At 36.1% G+C, this 22,535-nt stretch overlaps 5 protein-coding genes across 6 annotated transcripts; 2 read left to right on the top strand and 3 right to left on the bottom strand.

Annotated features, from left to right (window-relative positions):
• Positions 1-937: 937 nt before the first annotated feature.
• On the bottom strand, positions 938-2,146 carry LOC107037894 (gonadal protein gdl). The gene has a single exon (XM_015256702.2). The coding sequence runs from the start codon at positions 1,554-1,556 to the stop codon at positions 1,029-1,031; it is 528 nt and encodes a 175-aa protein (XP_015112188.1). The 5' UTR covers positions 1,557-2,146; the 3' UTR covers positions 938-1,028.
• On the top strand, positions 2,112-7,065 carry LOC107037890 (conserved oligomeric Golgi complex subunit 8). Its single transcript, XM_015256697.2, has 6 exons — positions 2,112-2,349; positions 2,416-2,487; positions 2,566-2,690; positions 3,855-4,781; positions 6,358-6,702; positions 6,779-7,065. The coding sequence occupies exons 1-6, from the start codon at positions 2,292-2,294 to the stop codon at positions 7,025-7,027; spliced, it is 1,776 nt and encodes a 591-aa protein (XP_015112183.1). The 5' UTR covers positions 2,112-2,291; the 3' UTR covers positions 7,028-7,065.
• On the bottom strand, positions 7,051-9,211 carry LOC107037893. Of its 2 annotated transcripts, none has more exons than XM_015256700.2 (3): positions 8,931-9,211; positions 7,507-8,389; positions 7,051-7,448 (listed from the first exon to the last, which is right to left on the bottom strand). In XM_015256700.2, exons 2-3 carry the CDS (start codon positions 8,073-8,075, stop codon positions 7,346-7,348), a joined length of 672 nt encoding a protein of 223 aa, XP_015112186.1. In that variant the 5' UTR covers positions 8,076-8,389; positions 8,931-9,211; the 3' UTR covers positions 7,051-7,345. The 2 variants fall into 2 exon arrangements, with proteins under 2 accessions (XP_015112186.1, XP_015112187.1); XM_015256701.2 differs by lacking the exon at positions 8,931-9,211 and adding an exon at positions 8,538-8,607.
• On the top strand, positions 8,861-13,424 carry LOC107037891 (protein AATF). The gene is made up of 2 exons (XM_015256698.2): positions 8,861-9,239; positions 10,605-13,424. Exons 1-2 carry the CDS (start codon positions 9,031-9,033, stop codon positions 11,872-11,874), a joined length of 1,479 nt encoding a protein of 492 aa, XP_015112184.1. The 5' UTR covers positions 8,861-9,030; the 3' UTR covers positions 11,875-13,424.
• On the bottom strand, positions 13,326-16,021 carry LOC107037892 (28S ribosomal protein S15, mitochondrial). Its single transcript, XM_015256699.2, has 3 exons — positions 15,699-16,021; positions 15,255-15,388; positions 13,326-14,079 (listed from the first exon to the last, which is right to left on the bottom strand). The coding sequence occupies exons 1-3, from the start codon at positions 15,926-15,928 to the stop codon at positions 13,637-13,639; spliced, it is 807 nt and encodes a 268-aa protein (XP_015112185.1). The 5' UTR covers positions 15,929-16,021; the 3' UTR covers positions 13,326-13,636.
• Between the last annotated feature and the right edge of the window lie 6,514 nt (positions 16,022-22,535).

The raw sequence follows: 22,535 nt of genomic DNA, 5'->3' as shown, positions 1-22,535 counted from the left end.
AAAATACTTGATTTTTAGTGCAATTATTCGGTGAAAATTCAGGAAAATTTGGGCAAAAATTGAAAATTCATGTCATTTTGTTTATGAATATTCAAGTTCCACTGAAAACTCATGAATTTCCGTGAATTCTACTTAAAACTTGAAATTTCATAATCATTTTTTCTCTAAATCCGATTCAATGTCACTCTCATGAGATTTACTACAATATTTTCTATGAAATCTCACAAAATTCCCAACAGTGTAACTTTAGTCAAACGTCTTAAAAAAGCTAGCTGGGCTCCATATTCCTCAGACGAGTAAATAAGTTCCACTGAAATTTCCGGAAATCTTGTCATTGAAATGTTCTATTGATTTTCTATTCAAATGATCTGGAAATCGATAAAATACTTGATTTTTGGTGCAATTATTCGGTGAGAATTCAGGAAAATTTAGGCAAAAATTGAAAATTCATGTCATTTTGTTTATGAATATTCAAGTTCCACTGAAAACTCATGAATTTCTGTGAATTCTACTTAAAACTTGAAATTTCATAATTATTTTTTCTCTAAATCCGATTCAATGTCACTCTCATGAGATTTACTACAATATTTTCTATGAAATCTCACAAAATTCCCAACAGTGTAACTTTAGTCAAACGTCTTAAAAAAGCTAGCTGGGCTCCATATTCCTCAGACGAGTAAATAAGTTCCACTGAAATTTCCGGAAATCTTGTCATTGAAATATTCTATTGATTTTCTATTCAAATGATCTGGAAATCGATAAAATACTTGATTTTTGGGGCAATTATTCGGTGAAAATTCAGGAAAATTTAGGAAACAATTGAAAATTCATGTCATTTTGTTTATGAATATTCAAGTTCCACTGAAAACTCATGAATTTCCGTGAATTCTACTTAAAACTTGAAATTTCATAATCATTTTTTCTCTAAATCCGATTCAATGTCACTCTCATGGGATTTGCTACAATATTTTCCATGAAATCTCACACAATTTCCAACAGTGTAACCTAAGTAAAACGTCTTCAAACAGCTAGCTGGGCTCCATTTTGCTCAGACGAATGATGAAATCGCAGAGTCTCATCTGGACCTGAATCTCCATAGGATTATCAGTGACGTAGAACCCCGGAACCCCAGCCTTCTCCAGGATGCCCTGCTGGTCCGCGACCTTCTGGTCCAGCTGCATAACCAGCTTCATGTCATTCTGCTTCAACTCAGCTTTGTGCTTGACTTGCAGGGCAATCTGAGCGGTGAGTTTGTCCTCCTCAGTGATAAAATTCGCGAGTGTCTCCTGCATCTCGATCTTCTGTTTATTCAACAACTGCAGACGCTGTTGGAAGAGGTGCTTCTCAGTGACGTGCTGGATCTCCATGAGCCCCTTGACTATTTCAAAGATCGTGTCGTTCAGGAGGGAATTGGCCAGGGCCGAGAGGAGCTCGTAGGGCAGTCGCATCTGGTACTTTGGGGGGAGACAACTTGCCATGTTCTGCAGCTGCTCCACCAGGAAGTACAGCTTTCGCTGGAGGTCCTGAGGGGTTGGGTTATTCTCCTCCATATCCATTTCAATTTTTAGGCTGACAATTAATTAACTTTTTTTTTATGTACACAATTGGTCTTATTCTGCTCACGTGTCTGCAGTTCTTAGGAGACGAAAAATGGTGACAATTTTCGTTACACCAGGATTTTTTTTAAGGAACAATTAATTTTTTTTATATACACAATTGATTTTACTCTGCTCACTTGTTTGTTGTCCTTGGGAGACGAAAAACGGTGACAATTTTCGTTACACCAGGATTTTTTTTAAGGGACAATTAATTTTTTTTTTATATACACAATTGGTTTTACTCTGCTCACTTGTTTGCTGTTCTTAGGAGACGAAAAACGGTGACAATTTCCGTTATACCAGGATTTTTTTTAAAGGACAATTAATTTTTTTTTTTATATACACAATTGGTCTTACTCTGCTCACTTGTTTGCTGTTCTAATGAGGTAAAGTGTTATTATTTAACTATTTCATGGAGATTTTATTAATGTTTGAGACACATGAGGGGAGATTCACTGTTTGTTGTCATTTCAGGAAGGCCAATTCTCGGGGCTCGCCTCTACTGCGCATGTGCCAGAGGCTTCAGGCAATTGAGAGTCAGCTGGTGTCAGCAGTTGTACGTGATAAAGTGTCTATTTTCCAGTCATTTCTGTGGAATTTAGTTATAAATGTGTTTTAGGTTTATTTGTTTATCAATTAGTTATGCAATTTAATGATGTACATTGCCTGTAGTTTTAAGAAGTCGTATTAAATATGGATATAGAAACCGAAAAGGTTATTGAGCTGGTTTTTCCGGATGGAGTGCCAACAGGTGAGGTCTTCGATAAATAAGTAAATAAAATTTGTATTCGTAATAATTCAGTTGATAAATTCGCAGATTCGTGGAAGGATAATCCAGAGTTCTATCAGTACTTATCGAAACTGGGGGCGTTCGACGTGGAGCAATTGAGTGAGTATTACAAAACAGTAAATAAAAACAATAAATAAAGGAGACAATTGATTGATAAAATTCATGGGCATTGTTTAGGTAAAGAACCAGATCATTTGGTAGAGGAGAAGAATAATGTGTTGCAGACAACTCAGGAGCTTGCTTTTTCCAACTACAAAACGTTCATTCAAACTGCTGAGAGTTCACGAGAAATCTTTCATCAGGTACTCGACACAAGTGTCTCATTGACAGGAATGGCCATCAATATTAAATTTCATGAATATGGGAGAGTGGGGGAAACGGCCTCTTTTGATTTTTTTGAAAATGTTGATAGCTTATTCAATTTTAAATAAAATGAAATAATTTTTTTTCCATGGAATCTACACTTCTTTCCCTTTAGAATGAGCCTAGACTGATCTCAATTAATGAATTTGTTTCTGAGTTACGAGTATCACAAATAAAGTCAAAAGGGACCGTTTTACCCCACTCTCCCTTATTAAAGGAATTTGCAACGTACATTGATAAAGGTTTTAATATTCTCATGAAAATATAAAAAGAGTATGATATTAATAATTTAAATTTGCAATTGATGATGAATTAATATTTGATAATATGGGACTGTGAATTTTCCATTAAGTAAATAATTCTAATTTCTTGAAAGGGATTACCAATTGACCAAATAATGGGCAATCTTCCTACCTAAATTATTGATTAATAAAATAGTTTAAAATTTGAATATTTAAATTTATGATTACTAAAATAATTGAAAATTTAAGAATGATGTTAACTAAATGACAGCTTCAAGATTTAACGGTAATTATGATTTATGAATATGGCCATCCCTGCTCGGTGATATCTGAATATTTAATTGAATGGGATACTTTTTACTTTTTAAAAATTGTTAATAACTCATTTAATTGTTCATGAAATGAAAACAAATTTTCCCTATTAAATTTCAAATTCACCCCCTTTTTGGTAAGCCAAGACTGAACTCAAATGACGAATTTGCTTCTGAATTATGAAAATGAAAAAAATTGATTTCAAGGATAGAATGACAAAACATCTACCAATATCAAACATTCAACATTAAAATTATTCATTCACATTTCACTAATTATTTTTAAAAGCGACTTTTCAGCTTTTAAAAAATCTTAATAACTCTGAATTGTCGAAGAAATAAGAAGCAAATTATCCTCAAATACCGAATGGCTTTTTAATTATGAAAATGAAAAAAATTTCAACGAGAAAATAACAAAGGATGTATTAATCTCAAGCACAATCCACCGAAACTATTCCTTCAATCGCCCCCATTTGCCTCCGCATCCCTCCCAATCATCCCCCCAAAAAAGTTCTTCCTCCCACCGAATAATGAACATTCCCCACTCCAGTTCAACGAAACTGAGGAGCACCTGGAGAACCTCCTCGCCAAAATTCCGCGCTTCGTCGAGAAATGTCAGTCATTCTGCGACAAATCAAAGGACATAAACACCCACAGAAGACTAAACACCCTGACCCTGAAGAAGACCGCCGAGATGCTGGAAATCCTGGAGATGCCCCAGCTGATGGAGACCTGCCTGCAGAGCAGTCAGTACAACGAAGCCCTCGAGATATCCCAATACGCTCGACAATTGGGAGTGAAGCACAGTGAAATTCCAATAATCCAGTCGATAGTATCGTCGATCGAGAACAGTTGGTCTGGAATGGTGGGTCAGGTGATTGGATCCCTGAGGGGAGACCTGCCCCTGCCAAAGTGTCTCCAACTCGTTGGACTTCTGCGCTCCATGGACGCCTTCACAGAGGCAGAACTCCGGATAAAGTTCCTGCAGGCGAGAGACGGATGGCTGCAGGGACTCCTCAACGCCATCCCCAAGGAGGACCCCAATTTCCACCTGGCGAAGACCATTGAACTGTCCAGAATTCACCTATTCAACATCATAACGCAGTATCGAGCGATGTTCAACGACGACGATCACTCCTCATCGACTCGCGACGCCGTGATAAACGAATCAGCGATATTCTACCACTGGCTGGAGGAGAAACTGTCCCAGTTTCTGGTGACTCTGGAGCAGGACCTGCCTGGGGTGTCCTCCGTCGACTCCATCCTGGGGCAGTGCACGTACTTCGGGTTGTCCTTCGGGAGGGTTGGGGCGGACTTCACGAGTCGAATGTCTGATATATTCGTCAGAGTCATTGGGGGGAGATTCCAGAAGAACGTTTACAGGACGACGAGGAGGTTTGAAAAGGACGTGGAGACTTTTACTCTGATTAACAAGATGCATAGGGTTGATATTAAAGTGGAGACTCCTGGAAAATCAGTGAGTATTTCATTTTCATGGGGAACTTGCGAAGATGATGATGATTTTGGGATGATGAATGGCTTTGTAATCGTTCAAATTTTAATTTCGAATTTTTTGGGGTATGTCGACTCCACGGACGAACAAATTTAATAGAAAAACCTATCGAATTCGATAAAAATTCTATTGAATTTCTATTGAACTGTTGTAATAGTTTTTGGCCGATTATATTGAAATGTTCAATAGAAAATATTCAGTAGAAAAAGTCAATAGAATTCAATTTTTCTATATAACTTATTCTATTGAGATATTTTCTATAGAATTTGCTCGGCTCAAATTCTCTGTTTTTTCGGTTGATTTTCTTGATGAGAAGAACAGAAAAATAGAATGAAAAAAACTTGGAAAATTTGAGGCGAGCAAATTCTATAGAAAATATACGAAAAGAATAAGTTATATAGAAAAATGGAATTCAGTTGACTTTTTCTACTGAATGTTTTCTATTGAACATGTCAACAGAATCAGCCAAAAACTAATAGAAAGTTTAATAGAAATTCAAAGGATTTTCCAACAAATTCGATAGGTTTTTCTATTAAATTTTTTCGTGCGTGTCATTATGCGATAATTTATCTTCGATTGTTCGCTAATGAATCAAAGGAATTGAATCATGTTTTTTTCTGAAATTTAAATTTAAATACGTTAATTAACGTAAATTAACGTTAATTAAAATTGAATTCATTTAATAATTTTTTAAATCTTTGAATTTTTCACAAAATGGGTTGTCCCATGATATCTAAAAACAAGTGGGAAGTTGCTTTTGTATTGCATATAGTATTTTTATTTTTGCTAATAAATTGGCAATATGCTTTCGAATGGTTATTTTGCACATCATTTCGTTCCATCATGTATAATTCAGTAGCGAATTGGTAAAACGGATTAAGTCGACTCATCTCCCAGTTGAGTTTTTAAGGAATATTTCCGAATCTAAGGGAGATGGCGAAATTTTCGTAATCACATTTGTTGTAGCTCTCAACCGGCTCTACAAAAAAGGTTATAACAAAAATTTAGCTATCTCCCTTAGATTCCGAGATATTCGCTGAAAACTGGTCAATAGTCAAAATTGACTTGTACCGTTTTACCATTTCGCTACTGAATTCGCTGTTTATTTTATTTTATTCAATTGAATAAAATTTCTTTTCAACTAATTTTGTCGGTTTTTCAACTTGCCAAGTTAACACAATTGTTTAAAAATAAATCTCATTCAATTAAATGACTTAAAATAGACACTCATATAATCCAGAATCAAATGATATGCAAAATGATCATTCGGAAGTATATTGCTAATTTATTAGCAAAAATAACTATACTGTAATGAATAGGTGATGAATTTATAAAAAAGGGGCAGATTTATTTCTTTTTTAACACACATGGTGATTAATATCTCCGTTGAGGCTTCAGAAGACATTTTTATCAATCGAATAACGATACAAAACAAATATATCACAAAGAGGGAAGAGGATCAATAAATAAGATATTCGATTCCGTTATAATGCCACATGAAGACAAGAGTAATTTCTCACTTGTTGGATTTGTTCATCAGGAAAATCCCCCGGAAGAACTTGTCGACTTCTATCCCCTGGCTGAATACTGCAATGGTCTCATCGCGACGTTCAATGAGCTCAGAGTGTGCCCACCTGTTGCCCTGGCTGAATACTGTACCCAGATACTGGAGGAATCGTTGCAATGTGTGGCTAGAGGGATCTTGGTTTTCTACAAGCAGGAGCAACAGGCGTTTACCGCGAGTGAACGAGAGAATATGATGAAATTCGCTGAATGCTTCAGCGATCAGTTGATACCGTACATTCAGTACTGCATTCACGCGATTTTTCCGCAGAATCAGATCGCTATGCATCTCGATATTACTGTCGGGCAACTGCAAAAAGAGGTAAAAATCCTACTCTTTTTTAAACATAAACAATTTTTTTTAAATCATTATTAATGAAAAGGAATTATTTCATCAGGGAATCACGTTTTTGGATAGAAAAAAAATTGTCGAGCCACTGTCGACATTATTGCCGCTGAAAAGTGTCATGAAAGAGTCATTCCTTCCAACTTTGCCTGTAATTGAGTCATCGAATGCACAAGAATCATCGTCAAGTGAAAATACCAACAAAGTGGAGCCCAAGGAGTCAGAATCGATTGTCAGTCGAGAAAATGGGAACAATCTAAATTCAGAAGAAGCAATTGTCGACGAAAACGTTAAATCATGATAATGGGATAATAAAAGACGATAAATATTTAACCACAAGATAGTTATTATTATTCAATAACCAAGACAACCGATAAATCACTGAGTAATTCCAACATTTCCCATAATTTGTCTCATAAAACACAATAAGTAACAATATAATAACTCGAAAGATAAATAATATCTCCACATGCGAAGTATTCAAGACAAAATGAGGCTTGCTCTGAACTCTGTGCTAGAAATAATAGATTCATCAATTAAACCGTTGCAGTTCATCACTCTTTAAAAAACATTCTGCACGATCCGTCCCTTACAAAAGTCAAATGCATCGATACATTACTCAAATCCCTTTCTCATCCAGACCATTCAGACCTTGAGGTGCATCACACTGTCCCCCAGCATCAGCACAAGGATTTCTCACTTTCTCCGTTGTCTCACAACACCTGAAGAATAAAACAATCGATGACAAGAGAGAAGACACCGAAAATTCCTTCAACTCACTTGACACCCTGCGATGAATCCTGCCTCGTATTTACATTCCCCTCAACATCCCCATTATCACACGTAGAACTTTTAATAGCTCTCTTGGTCACGAGTATTTCCCCGGTGACTGGATCCAACGAAAAAACAACAGACCTGTTCAATTTGTAATTCCTGACTTCAACTCGTTCAGTCTGTGGCTCTCCCTCGTCAACTCTCGTGTCTAGTCCATTGTGATCACCCCTCGTGGCAGTGCTTTCATTCAGGACGTCGGTATTCTCAGTATTCGACATTTTATTGATGGTTATTCTCAGGATGGCTTTCCTCTTGCTTACTCTAGGCAGTCTCACGTTATTTGGTGTCGATGGTTTTGTGTTGTCAACCCTCGGGATGATGATGATGTAGGGATTGGGTACAGCTTCCGTCGTGGGGACTGATGGCAGGACCTCTGAATTGTGGACAGCATTTGGCTCCAATTTGGGGAGAATCCTCCTGAACCTTCGAGAGCAGTAGGACACTGGCACCAGGCTCCGATCAATCTGGGGGATGGGGTGGACCACTGTCGGTGTGAAGGCTACTGATGGTTGCATCACTGAAATCTCCCACTGACAGTCAACAACACTTCGGGCACATTCCTCGGATCTTATTTCTTCATTTATTATTAATGGGGTTGATAGTAAGAGCAGATCATTCACGAATTTTGCTGGCTCATTTTTGGAATTGATGAACACTTGAAATGGTGAGCGTTGAGAATGCCACAGCAACAGTATCTCAATTCAATATCTCGTTAACGGTTGAGGGAGTTATTTTTCAGGGCAATGAGTTCTGCATTCTGGGGATAAACAAGGAAGCTCGAAGTAAGCAGTGGAGTGGACGGGAACAACAATTACAACTGCTAAAATGCCTGAAAACAAATAACAACCATTACTGTGGGTGTGTTTTCATTCGTCTAGTTTGCGACAGTTTTATTCGAACGCGCGAGATTTCTGAAGGTTCGTTTCACCTGGAGGTATTCGTGTTCGAGTTACGGGGGTTTAGTTAGCGAAAATCACCTGAATTAATGGGAATATCAAAAATATGTGGTAGTTGCCAAACTCTAAATCAATTTGTTTGCCTTCTGTGATGAGTTTTCCATGGATTTGACATGGTGTCCAGGCAATATGGGGTAAAATGGACACTTTTGACTTTTTTTTAGATGTTAATGGCGGGTTGAAATGTTGATAAAATTTAATAATTTTTTTTAATTGCAAAGAACCCTTTTTTCCCTTTGTGATGAGCCTAAATTGAGCTCAATTGATAAATTTGTTTCCGAGTTATGAGTAATTAAAACAAAAGTCTAAAGTGTCCATTTTACCCCACTCAGCCCTATGAAATGTTTAAAAATTGTCTCGAATGTTTAAAAATTCTTCCTGTGGGTAAAACAGAGATCTCTGAAAAGCCATTACCCCTCAATTCTCCAGCGCCACAGATTTGGTGGTTATATTTTGCATCCACACGTGTTCTCCAATGTGTCCACTTCCCTCACAACAAAATCGCCCGTAAAAAATGTCACAAAAGTCGAAAAACTCGAGTTTAGCAGAGAAAATAAACAGTTTGATAACAGCAGCGCCTGAGAATTTTGGGTCTGACGATGAGACAGAAGAGACGCGGGCCAGAGTGGTCGAGAGATACGAGGAGTCAGACAGTGATGATCAGGGTCTCACTTCGTCAATCCGAAAACAAAATATCGATTTGCTAGACGAAGTTGACGAGAGGTAAGTCATTTTACATTAGGGGCGAGTGGGGTAAAATGGACACTTTAGACTTTTGTTTTAATTACTCATAACTCAGAAAGAAATTTATCAATTCAACTCAGTTTAGGCTCATCACAAAGGGAAAGAATTGTTCTCTGCAATGAAGAAAAAATTATTAAATTTTATCGACATTTCAACCCGTCATTAACATTTTTAAAAAAGTCAAAAGTGTCCATTTTACCCCAACCTCCCCTAAGTATTCCATGAAATTTTTTCCAGGTCAATAATAACTGTTCATTAATTCCAATTGTTGATTATTATCCAGTCAAGAGTATTTACTCAGAGAATATAATGTTGACTAGTTGTCATTGTTGCAGAATAATTTGAAGGGCTCAAGCAACAATTGTTTTATTGAAGAATTAATTCAATAAAACTCTTTATTTGAAATATTTGTAGTCATTTTACCAATTTTTTTATTCGAAATTAATAAATTCAAGTAGATAATTCATTCCAGTGGATTTACTATTAAAATAAAAATTTCATAACTTCATTTTTTTAAGAATTTAAATTCCTAGTAGGATTTTAGGTCAATAGGATTTTTATTCGGATATTAGGGAAATATTTATTCATATCAAATAAATTCAGATCAATCATTGCTCACTCAGAGAATAATTTGCAGAATAATTTCAAGAGCTCAAGCAAGAATTCCTTTTTTTGAGAATTCATTCAATAAAACTCTTTATTTTAAATTTTTATATTGATTTCAACAGTATTTTTGTTGAAAGTAATAAACTCATGTGACTATCTCAATGGAAATATTGTAATCACTTAAAGTAAATAATCATTCATTCCAGATGGATCAACTATTGAAATCAAATGACTTCATGATTTAATTTTTTGAATGATTGATTGATCTCTTGTTAAGAAAACCCCTTTGGCCATGTTCAGGTCAGCAGCAACAAAAAATTACAAAAATCCGTAATCGGTTCACACTACGTTTCGAATGCTCGAGGCATTCTCATCAGGGGTATTTTTTATTCTCAAAGAAATCCAAGAATAGAAAATAAAAAATAAAAATTTATCGAGAATCCATTCAGAGCTGTCAATGCAAGATGTTAATGGAAGGAGGATCCCTTCCATTGACAGCTCAGAATGAATTCTTCGATGAATTTTCATTATTTCCTTTTCATTTTCTACTCTTGGATTTTTTCTAGAGCAAAAAATGCACCTAAAGAGGAATGCCTCGAGCATTCAAAACGTAGTGCAATTTGATTAGTAATTTTTCTCATTTTTTGTTGCTGCCGACCTGAACAAGGCCCAAAGGAATTCACTAACTTGAAACCACAGTCGAGAACGTGAATTTCATCGTAATGATTTCTTACTCAGATACAAAGGAAAAAAGGTCTCACGAAAAGACCTTTACGGAGACGAAAGCAGTGAAGACGCTGAAGAATCATCAAACGAGAAAAACTGTGAAGAATCCGGAGAAGACACAGACGAAGAGGACGAAGATGAAGAAGAAGAAGAAAGTGAGGACGACGAAGACTCAGAGGTGGACGAGGACAACCCCCTCCGCAGGAACCGCGCCCCATCGATCCCCTTCAAGAGCATGAGCACCACGAACCTCCATGGAGACATCGAGAAAGGTCACGCAGTGAGGGAACAGCTCAAACTCTGGGAGCACGTCCTGGAGATGAGGATTCAACTGCAGAAGTGTCTAGTAACCAGCAATCAGCTGCCCCAGTTCGATGCCCACCAGCAGTTCACTGTCAACAAGCAGTTCGTAAAGACTAAAACCGAGACGACGAGTAAATTAACGAATCTGTTGGAGAACCTCTTGCTGATGCAGGAGAAGTTGTTGAGGAATAACCCAGAGACGAAGAGTTTATTATCGAAGAAGAATGATGAAGGCGAGAGGGAAGACGAAGAGGACCCCATGGACGAGGAAATTCCTTCTGACACCGACGACGAGACGAATAAAGATGAAGAGGATGAAAATTCAGGAGATGAGGAAAAGGCGGAAGAACCCCCGAAGAAGAAAAGAAGAGCGCTGAGAGAATACGAGGGTCTTCTCCACGAACGTCACAGCAAGTTCAAGCCCTTCAGAGACTCAGTGATTCAGAAGTGGAATGATAAAACTAGACTGGCGTCTGGAAACGCGACGAAAGGAACTGCTCAATCAGTGGTGAAACAGATTGAATTTCTTCTCAATGACAAGCCCAAACTGATAAAACGTACACAACTGAAGAGATCAGAGTACAGAATAGCTGGAAAGGATGCGACAGAAGATCCTGATGATGATGGCAGGCGGACTCAGGAGTACGACCCTGAGATCTACGACGACGACGATTTTTACCACCAGCTGCTGAGGGAGCTGATCGAGCAGAAATCAGCGGACATCACTGACCCCATTCAGCTGAGCAAACAGTGGATCCAGCTGCAGAACATGAGGAACAAGATGAAGAGGAAGATCGACACGAGGGCCACCAAGGGGAGGAGGATCAGGTACAATGTCCACGCGAAGCTGGTGAACTTCATGGCGCCGATTACTGCCGATGACACCTGGTCTGATCTCGCTAAGAACGAATTGTATAATTCTCTGTTTGGGAAGATCAAGGCTGTGGAGAACTCTAGGAGTGAATCTAATCAGGATTGATAGTTGTTTCGGAGTTTGAGGTGGATTAGGATAATTGATGGGGGGTGATCGTGAATTTGTTTTGGAGATTAAATTTTTAAGGAAAATAGCTCGTTTTTTTAGTAGATTCGGCAATTTTCGCTGGTTTTGGTGGATAAAATAAAATTGTTTCTACTGATGTCTAAAACTTATTATTTAATTAAGAGAATTTATCGAATTGTGAAGGAAATTGCAGGCAACAATGTCGACGAATTGTATAATTCGGTGTTTGGAGGGAATGTAATCAACATTCGTAATTGTTTTGTAGTTTGAGGCTCTATATACACCAAGATGTGTGAAAAAAATATTTTTTCAAAAACATTTTTATTTGATTGTATGCTTTAAAAATATTTTTCGAAAATTTCGCTTGAAAATCTGTGAAATTGACAAAGATACAGCCGTTTGTAGCGGACCCGGTCAGTTTGACCTGAATGGGAGCAGGACGAAACCAAAACTTTGACTGTCGTTTTCTCGAATTGAGGTTTTTCAAGACGGTGCACATGATATTTGCAGCACCATTGTACCGATCTGTATGAAATTTTTTCTGAAGATTGTTTATAGTGTTTTCTTGACACTGACCATTTTTTTTCACAACATTGTTCGTTATTATTGTCCAACACGTGGTGAGATTTTGTCCCGAAATGGCACGAAAACTTCGATATAGCATGAATGTTTCAAAAAAAAAATTTGAATTTTTTTTGGGACGAGAATGGCACATTCCATTGATGTTATTCAAGGATTGTGCTTCGTTTTTTCATTTTAGATACGATAAATAGTACTTTTTGTGTGTCCGAGGGACGCGGGATGTGTCAAACCGATTCCGTTTAGCAGCCTGAAGAATTAATACATGAATATGAAAAAAAAAAATGCCAGTTCATTGTCAATGAACTCAAATTAGTAAATTTTGAAATACATTAACGGTTTCTTAATAAGCGAATTATTTCTTTGGAAAAAAAAATACTGAAAATCACTCCGTTCTGACGCCCTCGAAGTGCACGCAGGGCCTTAAGAACGATAAGGATAATTGAATTGATGGGGGAAGATCGTGAATTTATTTTGGAGATTAAATTTTGAAGCGAAATAGTATTTTTTTCATTATATTAGGCAATTTTGCTAGTTTTTGGTAATCTGAGATTTCATTTTGGTCAGTCATCAGACATTAATGATGAAAATGTTGATGAAATTGTTTCTACTCATGTGCCAAGCTTCATTATTTAATTTAATAAAAAAAAACAATTTACCAAATTGCGAAGGAAATGAAGACAAATAACTGATGATATATCTAATCGAGATATATAATTGTTTTAAAGTTCAAAATATATGAGATTGATGTGTAAAAATCATAAATTTGTCCACAAAAATGAAAATTTCCCAGAATAAATATTTTAATAATTGAATTAACATCAATTCCACTTGCATTTAGCAAGTTGAAATTTGATCTTAACCAGTCATTATATATTCTATTGATAGTTTAGGTTTAATCAACATTCATAATCATTTTATAATTCAAAATAAATGGTTTAAGGGTCAAAATATATGAAATTAATATGAAAAAATCCTGAATTTGTCCTCCAAAAATTAATTTCCAATTGAATTAACGCCGATTCCCCCTAATTAAAGACGACCGCTGGAATAATTAACGAAAATACGAATGGAACTATTTCCAAAATCGTTTCTAGCAAGAATTAAGGACGAAGCAATAGATATCATCACGTAAATTCTATTTATTAACCACTGATTCTTGTTACTGAAACTCTGCAGCTTTTTCTTGAGCTGCTGCAATCTCCGCTTCACTGACAGTGGGTTCCAACCCACAAGCAATCTCCTCAGACCTGATGAAGGCCAATTTCTCTGCTTTCTCCTTGAAGAAGTCTTTCTGCTGTGCCTCGAGCTCTGCTCTGTAGGAATCCAGCTTCGCCTGTCTCACCTCCTCGCAGTGTGCACTCGTCAATTTTCTGAGAGAGTCTTTCCTAGTGGGACTGATCCAGAGCTCCGGGTAAGGGTGATAAACAATGTTAAGCTTCTCTAGTAGCCATTCGAAACGCTTGTAGTCCCATCTTCGCAAGTCTGTCAGGTATTTTTTCCTTTTGTCGATCAGCTCTTTCAGGATATGTTTACGTCTTCTGTCTCGTGGGTGAGTCTTCATATGCTCCTGCATCTCACGAATTGCGCAGGTCATTATTGCCACTGAAATCAGACGGGAAGATGCACAACAAGGGAAGTGAAGGTGTTGAATATTTAATTATCGCGATAACAAGGGATTTTAGAGGGAATGCGGAAACGAATTTGAGATAATTCAACAATTAATAAAAAAATTTCGTTTGAAGTTGTTCGGATCATTCATTAATATTTTGTTGTCTTGATAATGAGTGATTTTAGGAGAAAAAATAATTGGAGATATTTCTTTTTTGAAATTTCGAGAGGTACCAATGGTAGTTCTTGCTATTCCCTGCTAGAATCTTTTGTTTTTGAATGAATAGAAATTTACGGATGGAAACAATTTATAGAAAAAGAAAAATAAATAAGTAAATTAACAGCTTTCTTTGAGAAATTCTATTGAATTTATATTTTTTAAAGGAGATCTGTCTTTTACGCGAATTCTATTGAAGATTATGGAATTTCACTTTCATTTTATTAAGAGATTTTTGATAGAAAAAAGTCAATAAATTTTGATTTTTCTACAGTTCTTAGGCATAATTTTTTTAAGTCTCCTCCGTTGTATTTTTATTTGTTTCTCAAAATAAAATTCAAGAATTATAAATGAAGAATTTTTATGAAAATAATCCTAATGGAATCAGTTGGAGGGAAAACCCACATCTACATCCTTTTTTCTTCGAACAAATGTCTACTGAAAAGTACGTGAATGTTGCGTAATTTTCAACAGAATTTTCGGAATAAACAAATTAAATTCTAATAGAACTCCAATAGAATTTCTCAGATAAATCGCGATAAGATTGTTCATGACATTTTTTTGTACGTGTTTCAACAAGAATATTGAGGTGAATGTACAATTTGTCAATTAGGGGAGGGTTGGGTAAAATGGGCACTTTAGACTTTTTTAAAATTATTCATAACTCAGAAACAAATTTATCAATTGAGGTCAGTTTAGGCTCGCCACAAAGGGAAAGAATTGTTCTTTGTATTGAAAAAAAAAATTATTAAATTTTATCAACATTTCAACCCCTCATTAACATTTGAAAAAAGTTAAGTGTCCGTTTTAGCCCAACCTCCCCTGGGCATTCACCTCAATATCCACTCATTTGAGAAAAAAATGTCAGGAGTAAATGAATGAATAAATAAATTAATAATTGAATCAATGAAAAACAAATTTCGCATTGACAGTAGGAATCAATGAAACGTACAGGTAGATTCCATGGATCTATAATCCATATCGTGTCTCTTGACAAGATCTCTAAACTTCTCAAGGTTCAACTTCCTAGTTTCCTTCACAGGCATGTGCTCGAGGGTGAAGAGCTTCCTAACTATCTCCGGAGCACTGAAATGAAGAAGAGGTCGACATCAGCAAGGAATGCATTCTTGAGGGTCGTGGTCGCGCACGAAAAAAATTAATAAAAAAACCTAGCGAATTCGTTAGACAATTCTATTGGATTCCTATTGGACTTTCTATAAAATTTCCTCGAGTCAAATTTTTAAAGTTTTTTTGTTCTTCTTTCTTGATGAAAAGGAAATAAAAATAGGAAATAAAAAAATTTCCATAGAATCGACAAGTTCAATAGAATTTTTCTACGAATTCGCTAGGTTTTTTTATAAAATTTTGTCGTGTTTTTACTCCAAATTTTTCGTACTCTTTGAGCTCCTCAGACTTATCATATCCGAAGGCCAGCTCGTCAGGAGATACTTTTACCGACGACTTCAAGTCTCCAGACTTCAAGGGATCTGTAGAGGGTATTTTTTCTGGTTTATTCCACTTGATCTTCAGGTTAGATTTCAAACCTCTACTTATGCAGCCCCCATTCTTGGCGAAAGTGTTGACAACCAGAGATACACTCTTGGCGTTGTTTAATAGTGTATTCATGATTTTTCCTCACTAGTTAAAAATATTTCGATGGACCCTTCAACGATTTATTTACATCGAAATGAGCGAACAAATTTTTAGGTTAAAGTGAATCCCGAGATCATAAAGGAGAATTTACAAGTTAAAATTAATTTCTGAATCGCTTGGTGGAAATTATCACGCGGGAACGACTGGATTTCAAAACATCTAATATATGAAAAAAAAAAAATTAGTAATGAAATCGAGAATTGATGAAAAACGCTTTATTCATCAAGGTGTTGGAATGCAAAATAGAAATGTTAAGAACTCGTTGAATTTATCTTAAAAATACAAAACAAAATTTTCATCGTGCTTTGCGCTTTTGACAATTAAGGATGTATTACACCCTTTTCGCCAAAATTCACGTTTTTTGAATTTTTCTGGCAAATTGTTGATCGGGTTGACGTGAAAAAATATATCGTTTTTGCGTTTTATCATTACTTAATGACTCACGAAATTTCATAATCGTGCAATCATTTTTCTGTGTTTTATAAAACTTTTGGGAAATTCACAAAACTTTAGAAAAAATGCAGGAAAACGATTGCACTACCGTGAAACTTCGTGAGTCAGTCAATAACAATAAAACGCAAAAACGGTATATTATTTCACGTCAATCCGATCAATAATTTGCCAGAAAAATGAAAAAAACCTGAATTTTGGCTGAAAGGGTGTAGTGCATCCTTAAACAATGTTAATACATCTCATCTCCAATATATGAAAAAAAACAATAAAGAAATCCAGAATTGATAAAAAAAACTTGATTCATGAAAATATTAGAATATCAGAATCTTGAAGAACCCAAAATAATTTTATGGGTAACTAATTTGGAGAGAATTTGGCGAGACTACGGCGAAAAGAAGATTCAAGAGACTACGAATTAAAGTGATTATAACCGTAATATAATTCAAATATCAGATCGACTGTTCATATGTATTTTCCGTCAAATGGAGTCCTTGCGGCTCCTTCTGATAAGTGTTAAAACAGCTAAAACTGCGATATTGTTGTATTATCATTACTCATTATGCAGTATTTTACATAAAAACAGTAGCATCACAGAAATAAAGTATTTTATGCTATTCCACGAAATTTTTTTTCATGTCTTGTCCTCTGAATATTCAACAATATTAATACATTTCATCTCCAATATATGAAGAAAAAAAATCAACAAAGAAATGCGGAGTTGATAAAAAAACTTAATTCATGAAAATATTGGAATACAAAATGGAAATGTCAAGAACTTGTTGAATCTATCTTAAAAATACAGAGAAAAAATTCATCATGTTCTTTCCCTCCGAATATGCAACAATATTGATACATCTCATCTCCAACATACGAAAAAAATGAATAAAGAAATCCAGAGTTGATGAAAAAAACTTAATTCGTGAAAATCTTAGAATGCAAAATGGAAATCTTAAGACCTCGTTGAATCAATCCTAGATATAAAAAACAATTCCTCATTCTCCTTTCCTCTGAACATTCAACATCATTAACCCATCTCACTGTTACCAATTCTGCACACCTAAAAATCCGATAGTAACTGTTGAAATTTCTTCTCCAAACACTTTCTATGAGTTTTTCCATTCAGATGCCCACGTACTCCACCAGTGCCCACCGGAAATACATGATGATCACATATGGCACAAGAAATCAGATCTGTGCCTTTGATCTCAACAATTCCCTCAAGGGTGTTCTCCAGAGAACTCAAGCTCAATGTCGAGAGCGACGACGAAAGTGTTGCCACAGACTTCTTCCTATATTTCCTAGAGATCCTCGTCTGAGCTTTGCGAACTGCTGCTGCATGCCGAGCGCCTCCCAAGTGTGACCTGACAGTTGTTTCCCCTTTCATGCCGCAATTACATAATGAGCACGAGTATGAGTTGTCTTCCAGGTGAATTATTTCTTCGGGAAGTGGTGGGACGTTTGTCCGGTGTCTCGCACCCCTCACGTGCTGTTCGACATTCGTCATCAATCCAGGTATTTTACAATCACATGGGAAACATGAGTATAAATTCTCGTCGATGTGAGTGATCCCATAAGGAAGCCTTGGCTGCACTGTTGGAATATGTTGAATTGCCTCAAGAGATTCTTCATCATCTCTAGCTTCTCCCGAATATTTATCTTCATCATTTGACGGAGAAGAATAATGAATAATGAATAATTCTCCTGATGAGATATCTTCATCGATTTCGGGTAATATTTCGACACGTTCAACACTCGTGACAACACTAGAACTGTCTTCATCTTCATCCTCATGAGTTGATAAATGCTCATCAATTTTTTTATCATCTGACGAATTAAAGGTGCTGTCGCCTTTCGTTCCTCCCACCTCAAATATGCAAGATGATCCAACGAATTGTGCTTTAGCTTCATCAGAACAATTCCCAGATTCTTTCAATCCTGAATAATCTCGAGGAGTCTGGCCACAAATTCCAGCCAATTTCAAGCTGTCCAGGTGTCTCTGCTGGTTCGCTGTGTGACCATTCGTCGTGATGTGAGGCAATATCTCCTTATAAGAAGCTTCCACGTCACAATCACACAGTTCACATCTCAAAGACCCTCCTGTCCTCATGAAAATCGAGTTTTTGACACCCAGTTTGTAGAATAATAGCGAAAACGACGAATTCTCGAGGGTTATTTCATCAACTCTGGCCATTCTCAAAGCCTCATGTTGACTATCCTTCGTGTGACCTTCGACGAGGAACCAAAAGGGCAATTTTAATTTGCATAAGTGGCAGAAGTATTGATCACTTTGTTGTGAGACATAATTCTTGAAGAGGACCTCAGGGGCATTCTCAGGTACATCTGCCAGTGCAGGACAATTATAAGATGCTCCTGATGACATATCCTCATCTAATTCTGGTGATACTTCAGCATTGGAACTTTCTTCATTTTCTTCATCCTCACGAGCTGATAAATGTTCATCAATTTCTTTTCTGTCGTCTGAAGAATTAAATTCTGTGCGAGATGCATCAACTGAATCATTACACGTTATGCAAGATAATCCAATGACCTGCCCATCTTCATCCTCACCATTATTATTGGATTGTCCTTTAGCTTCATCAGAACAATTCCCAGATTCTTTCAATCCTGAATAATCTCGAGGAGTCTGGCCACAAATTCCAGCCAATTTCAAGCTGTCCAGGTGTCTCTGCTGGTTCGCTGTGTGACCATTCGTCGTGATGTGAGGCAATATCTCCTTATAAGAAGCTTCCACGTCACAATCACACAGTTCACACCTCAAAGACCCTCCTGTTCTCATGAAAATCGAGTTTTTGACACCCAGTTTATAGAATAATAGCGAAAACGACGAATTCTCGAGGATTATTTCATCAACTCTGGCCATTCTCAAAGCCTCATGTTGACTATCCTTCGTGTGACCTTCGACGAGGAACCAAAAGGGCAATTTTAATTTGCATAAGTGGCAGAAGTATTGATCACTTTGTTGTGAGACATAATTCTTGAAGAGGACCTCAGGGGCATTCTCAGGCACATCTGCCAGTGCAGCTCCAATTATTTTAGCAAAAAAATCCATTGGCTTCGGACACATTTTATGGTAAACAACAGAAGCCATGTTGACGCAGGTCTTGGTAAACACCTCGAGCCTCGCGACGTGATTTTCCCACTTCAAATGATTCTCCAAGGATTCTGCTTGTCCCTCTGGACAGATGTAACAGATGAAGTCTTTTGGGTCCTTGGAATAAACCACTGTCCCTCTTCTGTAGATTGGGTACTCCGTTTCAGGGCCCATTGTCAGCAACTCCTGGATTTCATGGAGGATAATATCAAAGAATGAGAATGAGAATTTTTCCCATCCAAATTTCAGCCAATAGAATTCCACCATTCGACGTCATGTGGTACAACCTACAGGGTTTTCAACTGATAATTTTTTGATAATTTTCTCTGCTAGTCACGGACGAAAAAATTTAATAGAAAAATCTATCGAATTCGTTAGAAAATTCTGTTGAATTTCTATTGAACTGTTCTATTAGTTTTTGGCCGATTCTTTTGAAATGTTCAATAGAAAATATTCAGTAGAAAAAGTCAACAGAATTCAATTTTTCGTTTGATTTTCTTGATGAGAAGACAAGAAAAATAGAATAAAAAAACTTTGAAAATTTGAGTCGAGTAAATTCTATATAAAATATATGAAAAGCATAAGTTATATAGAAAAATCGAATTCTGTTGACTTTTTCTATTGAATGTTTTCTATTGAACATGTCAATAGAATCAGCCAAAAACTAATAGAAATTTTAATAGAAATTCAATAGAATTTTCTCACGAATTCGATAAGTTTTTCTATTAAATTTTTTCTTGCTTGGTTTTGCTATATAAAAAGACAAAAGGTTATTCAATTGAGTGAACCGATCGCCGAAACTGACAGATTGATTTCGTCTCATGGAGCAGATCTCTTGGCCGGAATTTGGATGGAAAAATTCTCTCCCGAATACCACTCGAGCTTCAAAATTAATGAGGTATTTCCCTCAAGGTTCCCTGCACACAAAGTCTTCAAGTTTTTTTTTAGCCTGAAAAACTTGACTCCTTCCTTTGTTTACAACGAACCTATCGGGAAATACCCGATAATTTTGGTGCTCTCGTGGTATATTACAACATGAATATTCTGATTTCAATGTGTTTAAACAATTCTCGAGCGTTTCTGAGTATTTATACTTACGAATTGTTGGTTTTGAGAACTTTATGATTTTTATTTCAATGAGTTTTGTTTGTGTTTTGGTCTCTTGAAGTCGGTTTGATCATGCGGGCGTCAGAGGGACGAACAGGGGCGAAGGGGAATCCCTTTCCTTCGAACATGGCGGATATCTCTCGAACGAATAGAGAAAATAAGACGGTTCCCATGAGTACAATCGTCTTGAGCCATATTTTCATGAAGCCCGATTAACAACCAAAAGAGAATTGAATACCATTCTATGAAACATGAATAAATGAATCATAATTGTCCAATTAGGTCAGGAAAATAAAAATTCTATACTTTCTAAAAAAAACAGGCAATATTTTGAATCGAAAATAAAAGACTCGAACATGGCGGATATCTCTCGAGCGAATAGAGAAAGTAAGGGGGTTCCCATGAGTACAATTGTCTTGAATCGCATTTTCATGAAGCCCGATTAACAACCAAAAGAGAATTGAATACCATTCTATGAAACATGAATAAATGAATCATAATTGTCCAATTAGGTCAGGAAAATAAAAATTCTATACTTTCTAAAAAAAAAACAGGCAATATTTCGAATTGAAAATAAAAAACTCGAACATGGCGGATATTTCTCGAGCGAATAGAGAAAGTAAGGGGGTTCCCATGAGTACAATTGTCTTGAATCGCATTTTCATGAAGCCCGATTAACAACCAAAAGAGAATTGAATATCATTCTATGAAACATGAATAATTAAATCATAATTGTCCAATTAGGTCAGGAAAATAAAAATTCTATACTTTCTCAAAAAAAAAAGGCAATATTTCGAATCGAAAATAAAAAACTCGAACATGGCGGATATTTCTCGAGCGAATAGAGAAAGTAAGGGGGTTCCCATGAGTACAATTGTCTTGAATCGCATTTTCATGAAGCCCGATTAACAACCAAAAGAGAATTGAATATCATTCTATGAAACATGAATAATTAAATCATAATTGTCCAATTAGGTCAGGAAAATAAAAATTCTATACTTTCTCAAAAAAACAGGCAATATTTCGAATCGAAAATAAAAAACTCGAACATGGCGGATATTTCTGGAGCGAATAGAGAAAGTAAGGGGGTTCCCATGAGTACAATTGTCTTGAATCGCATTTTCATGAAGCCCGATTAACAACCAAAAGAGAATTGAATATCATTCTATGAAACATGAATAATTAAATCATAATTGTCCAATTAGGTCAGGAAAATAAAAATTCTATACTTTCTCAAAAAAACAGGCAATATTTCGAATTGAAAATAAAAAACTCGAACATGGCGGATATCTCTCGAGCGAATAGAGAAAGTAAGGGGGTTCCCATGAGTACAATTGTGTTGAATCGCATTTTCATGAAGCCCGATTAACAACCAAAAGAGAATTGAATACCATTCTATGAAACATAAATAAATGAATCATAATAATTGTGTAAATTATTTAGGTCAGGAAAATAGAAATTCGATGCTTTCTCAATAAAAACGCATAAGTAATTTCTCGAATCGAAAATGAGAACTCGAACATGGCGGATATCTCCCTAACGAATAGAGGAAGTAAGGCGGTTTCCATGGGTACAATCGTCTTGCGTCGCATTTTCATGAAGCCCTCTTGACAAACAAAAGAGAATTGAATACTATTGAATGAAACATGAATAAACGAATCATATAATTGTCCAAATCATTTAGGCCAGAGGAAAATAAAATAATTCTACTTCCTTAATATTGCGTTTACTAAGGTTTTCTTCGAACAAAGTAGATTCGAATTAATAGCTAGGATTATGAGATTATCTCACAGTTTCGACGTTAAGGATAGAAGAATCTCAATGCAATATAGTGAAAATGATGATCGATTTTTTTACTTTGAACAAATAATATTAATATCCAAATACAAAATTTCTGATATGAATAGA

The sequence above is a fragment of the Diachasma alloeum genome, unplaced genomic scaffold, assembly GCF_001412515.2.
Source record: "Diachasma alloeum isolate Michigan unplaced genomic scaffold, Dall2.0 Dall_scaffold_00271, whole genome shotgun sequence".
In the NCBI taxonomy this organism is placed as follows: Eukaryota; Metazoa; Arthropoda; class Insecta; order Hymenoptera; family Braconidae; genus Diachasma; species Diachasma alloeum.
This window is presented reverse-complemented; position numbering and strand designations above follow the sequence as displayed.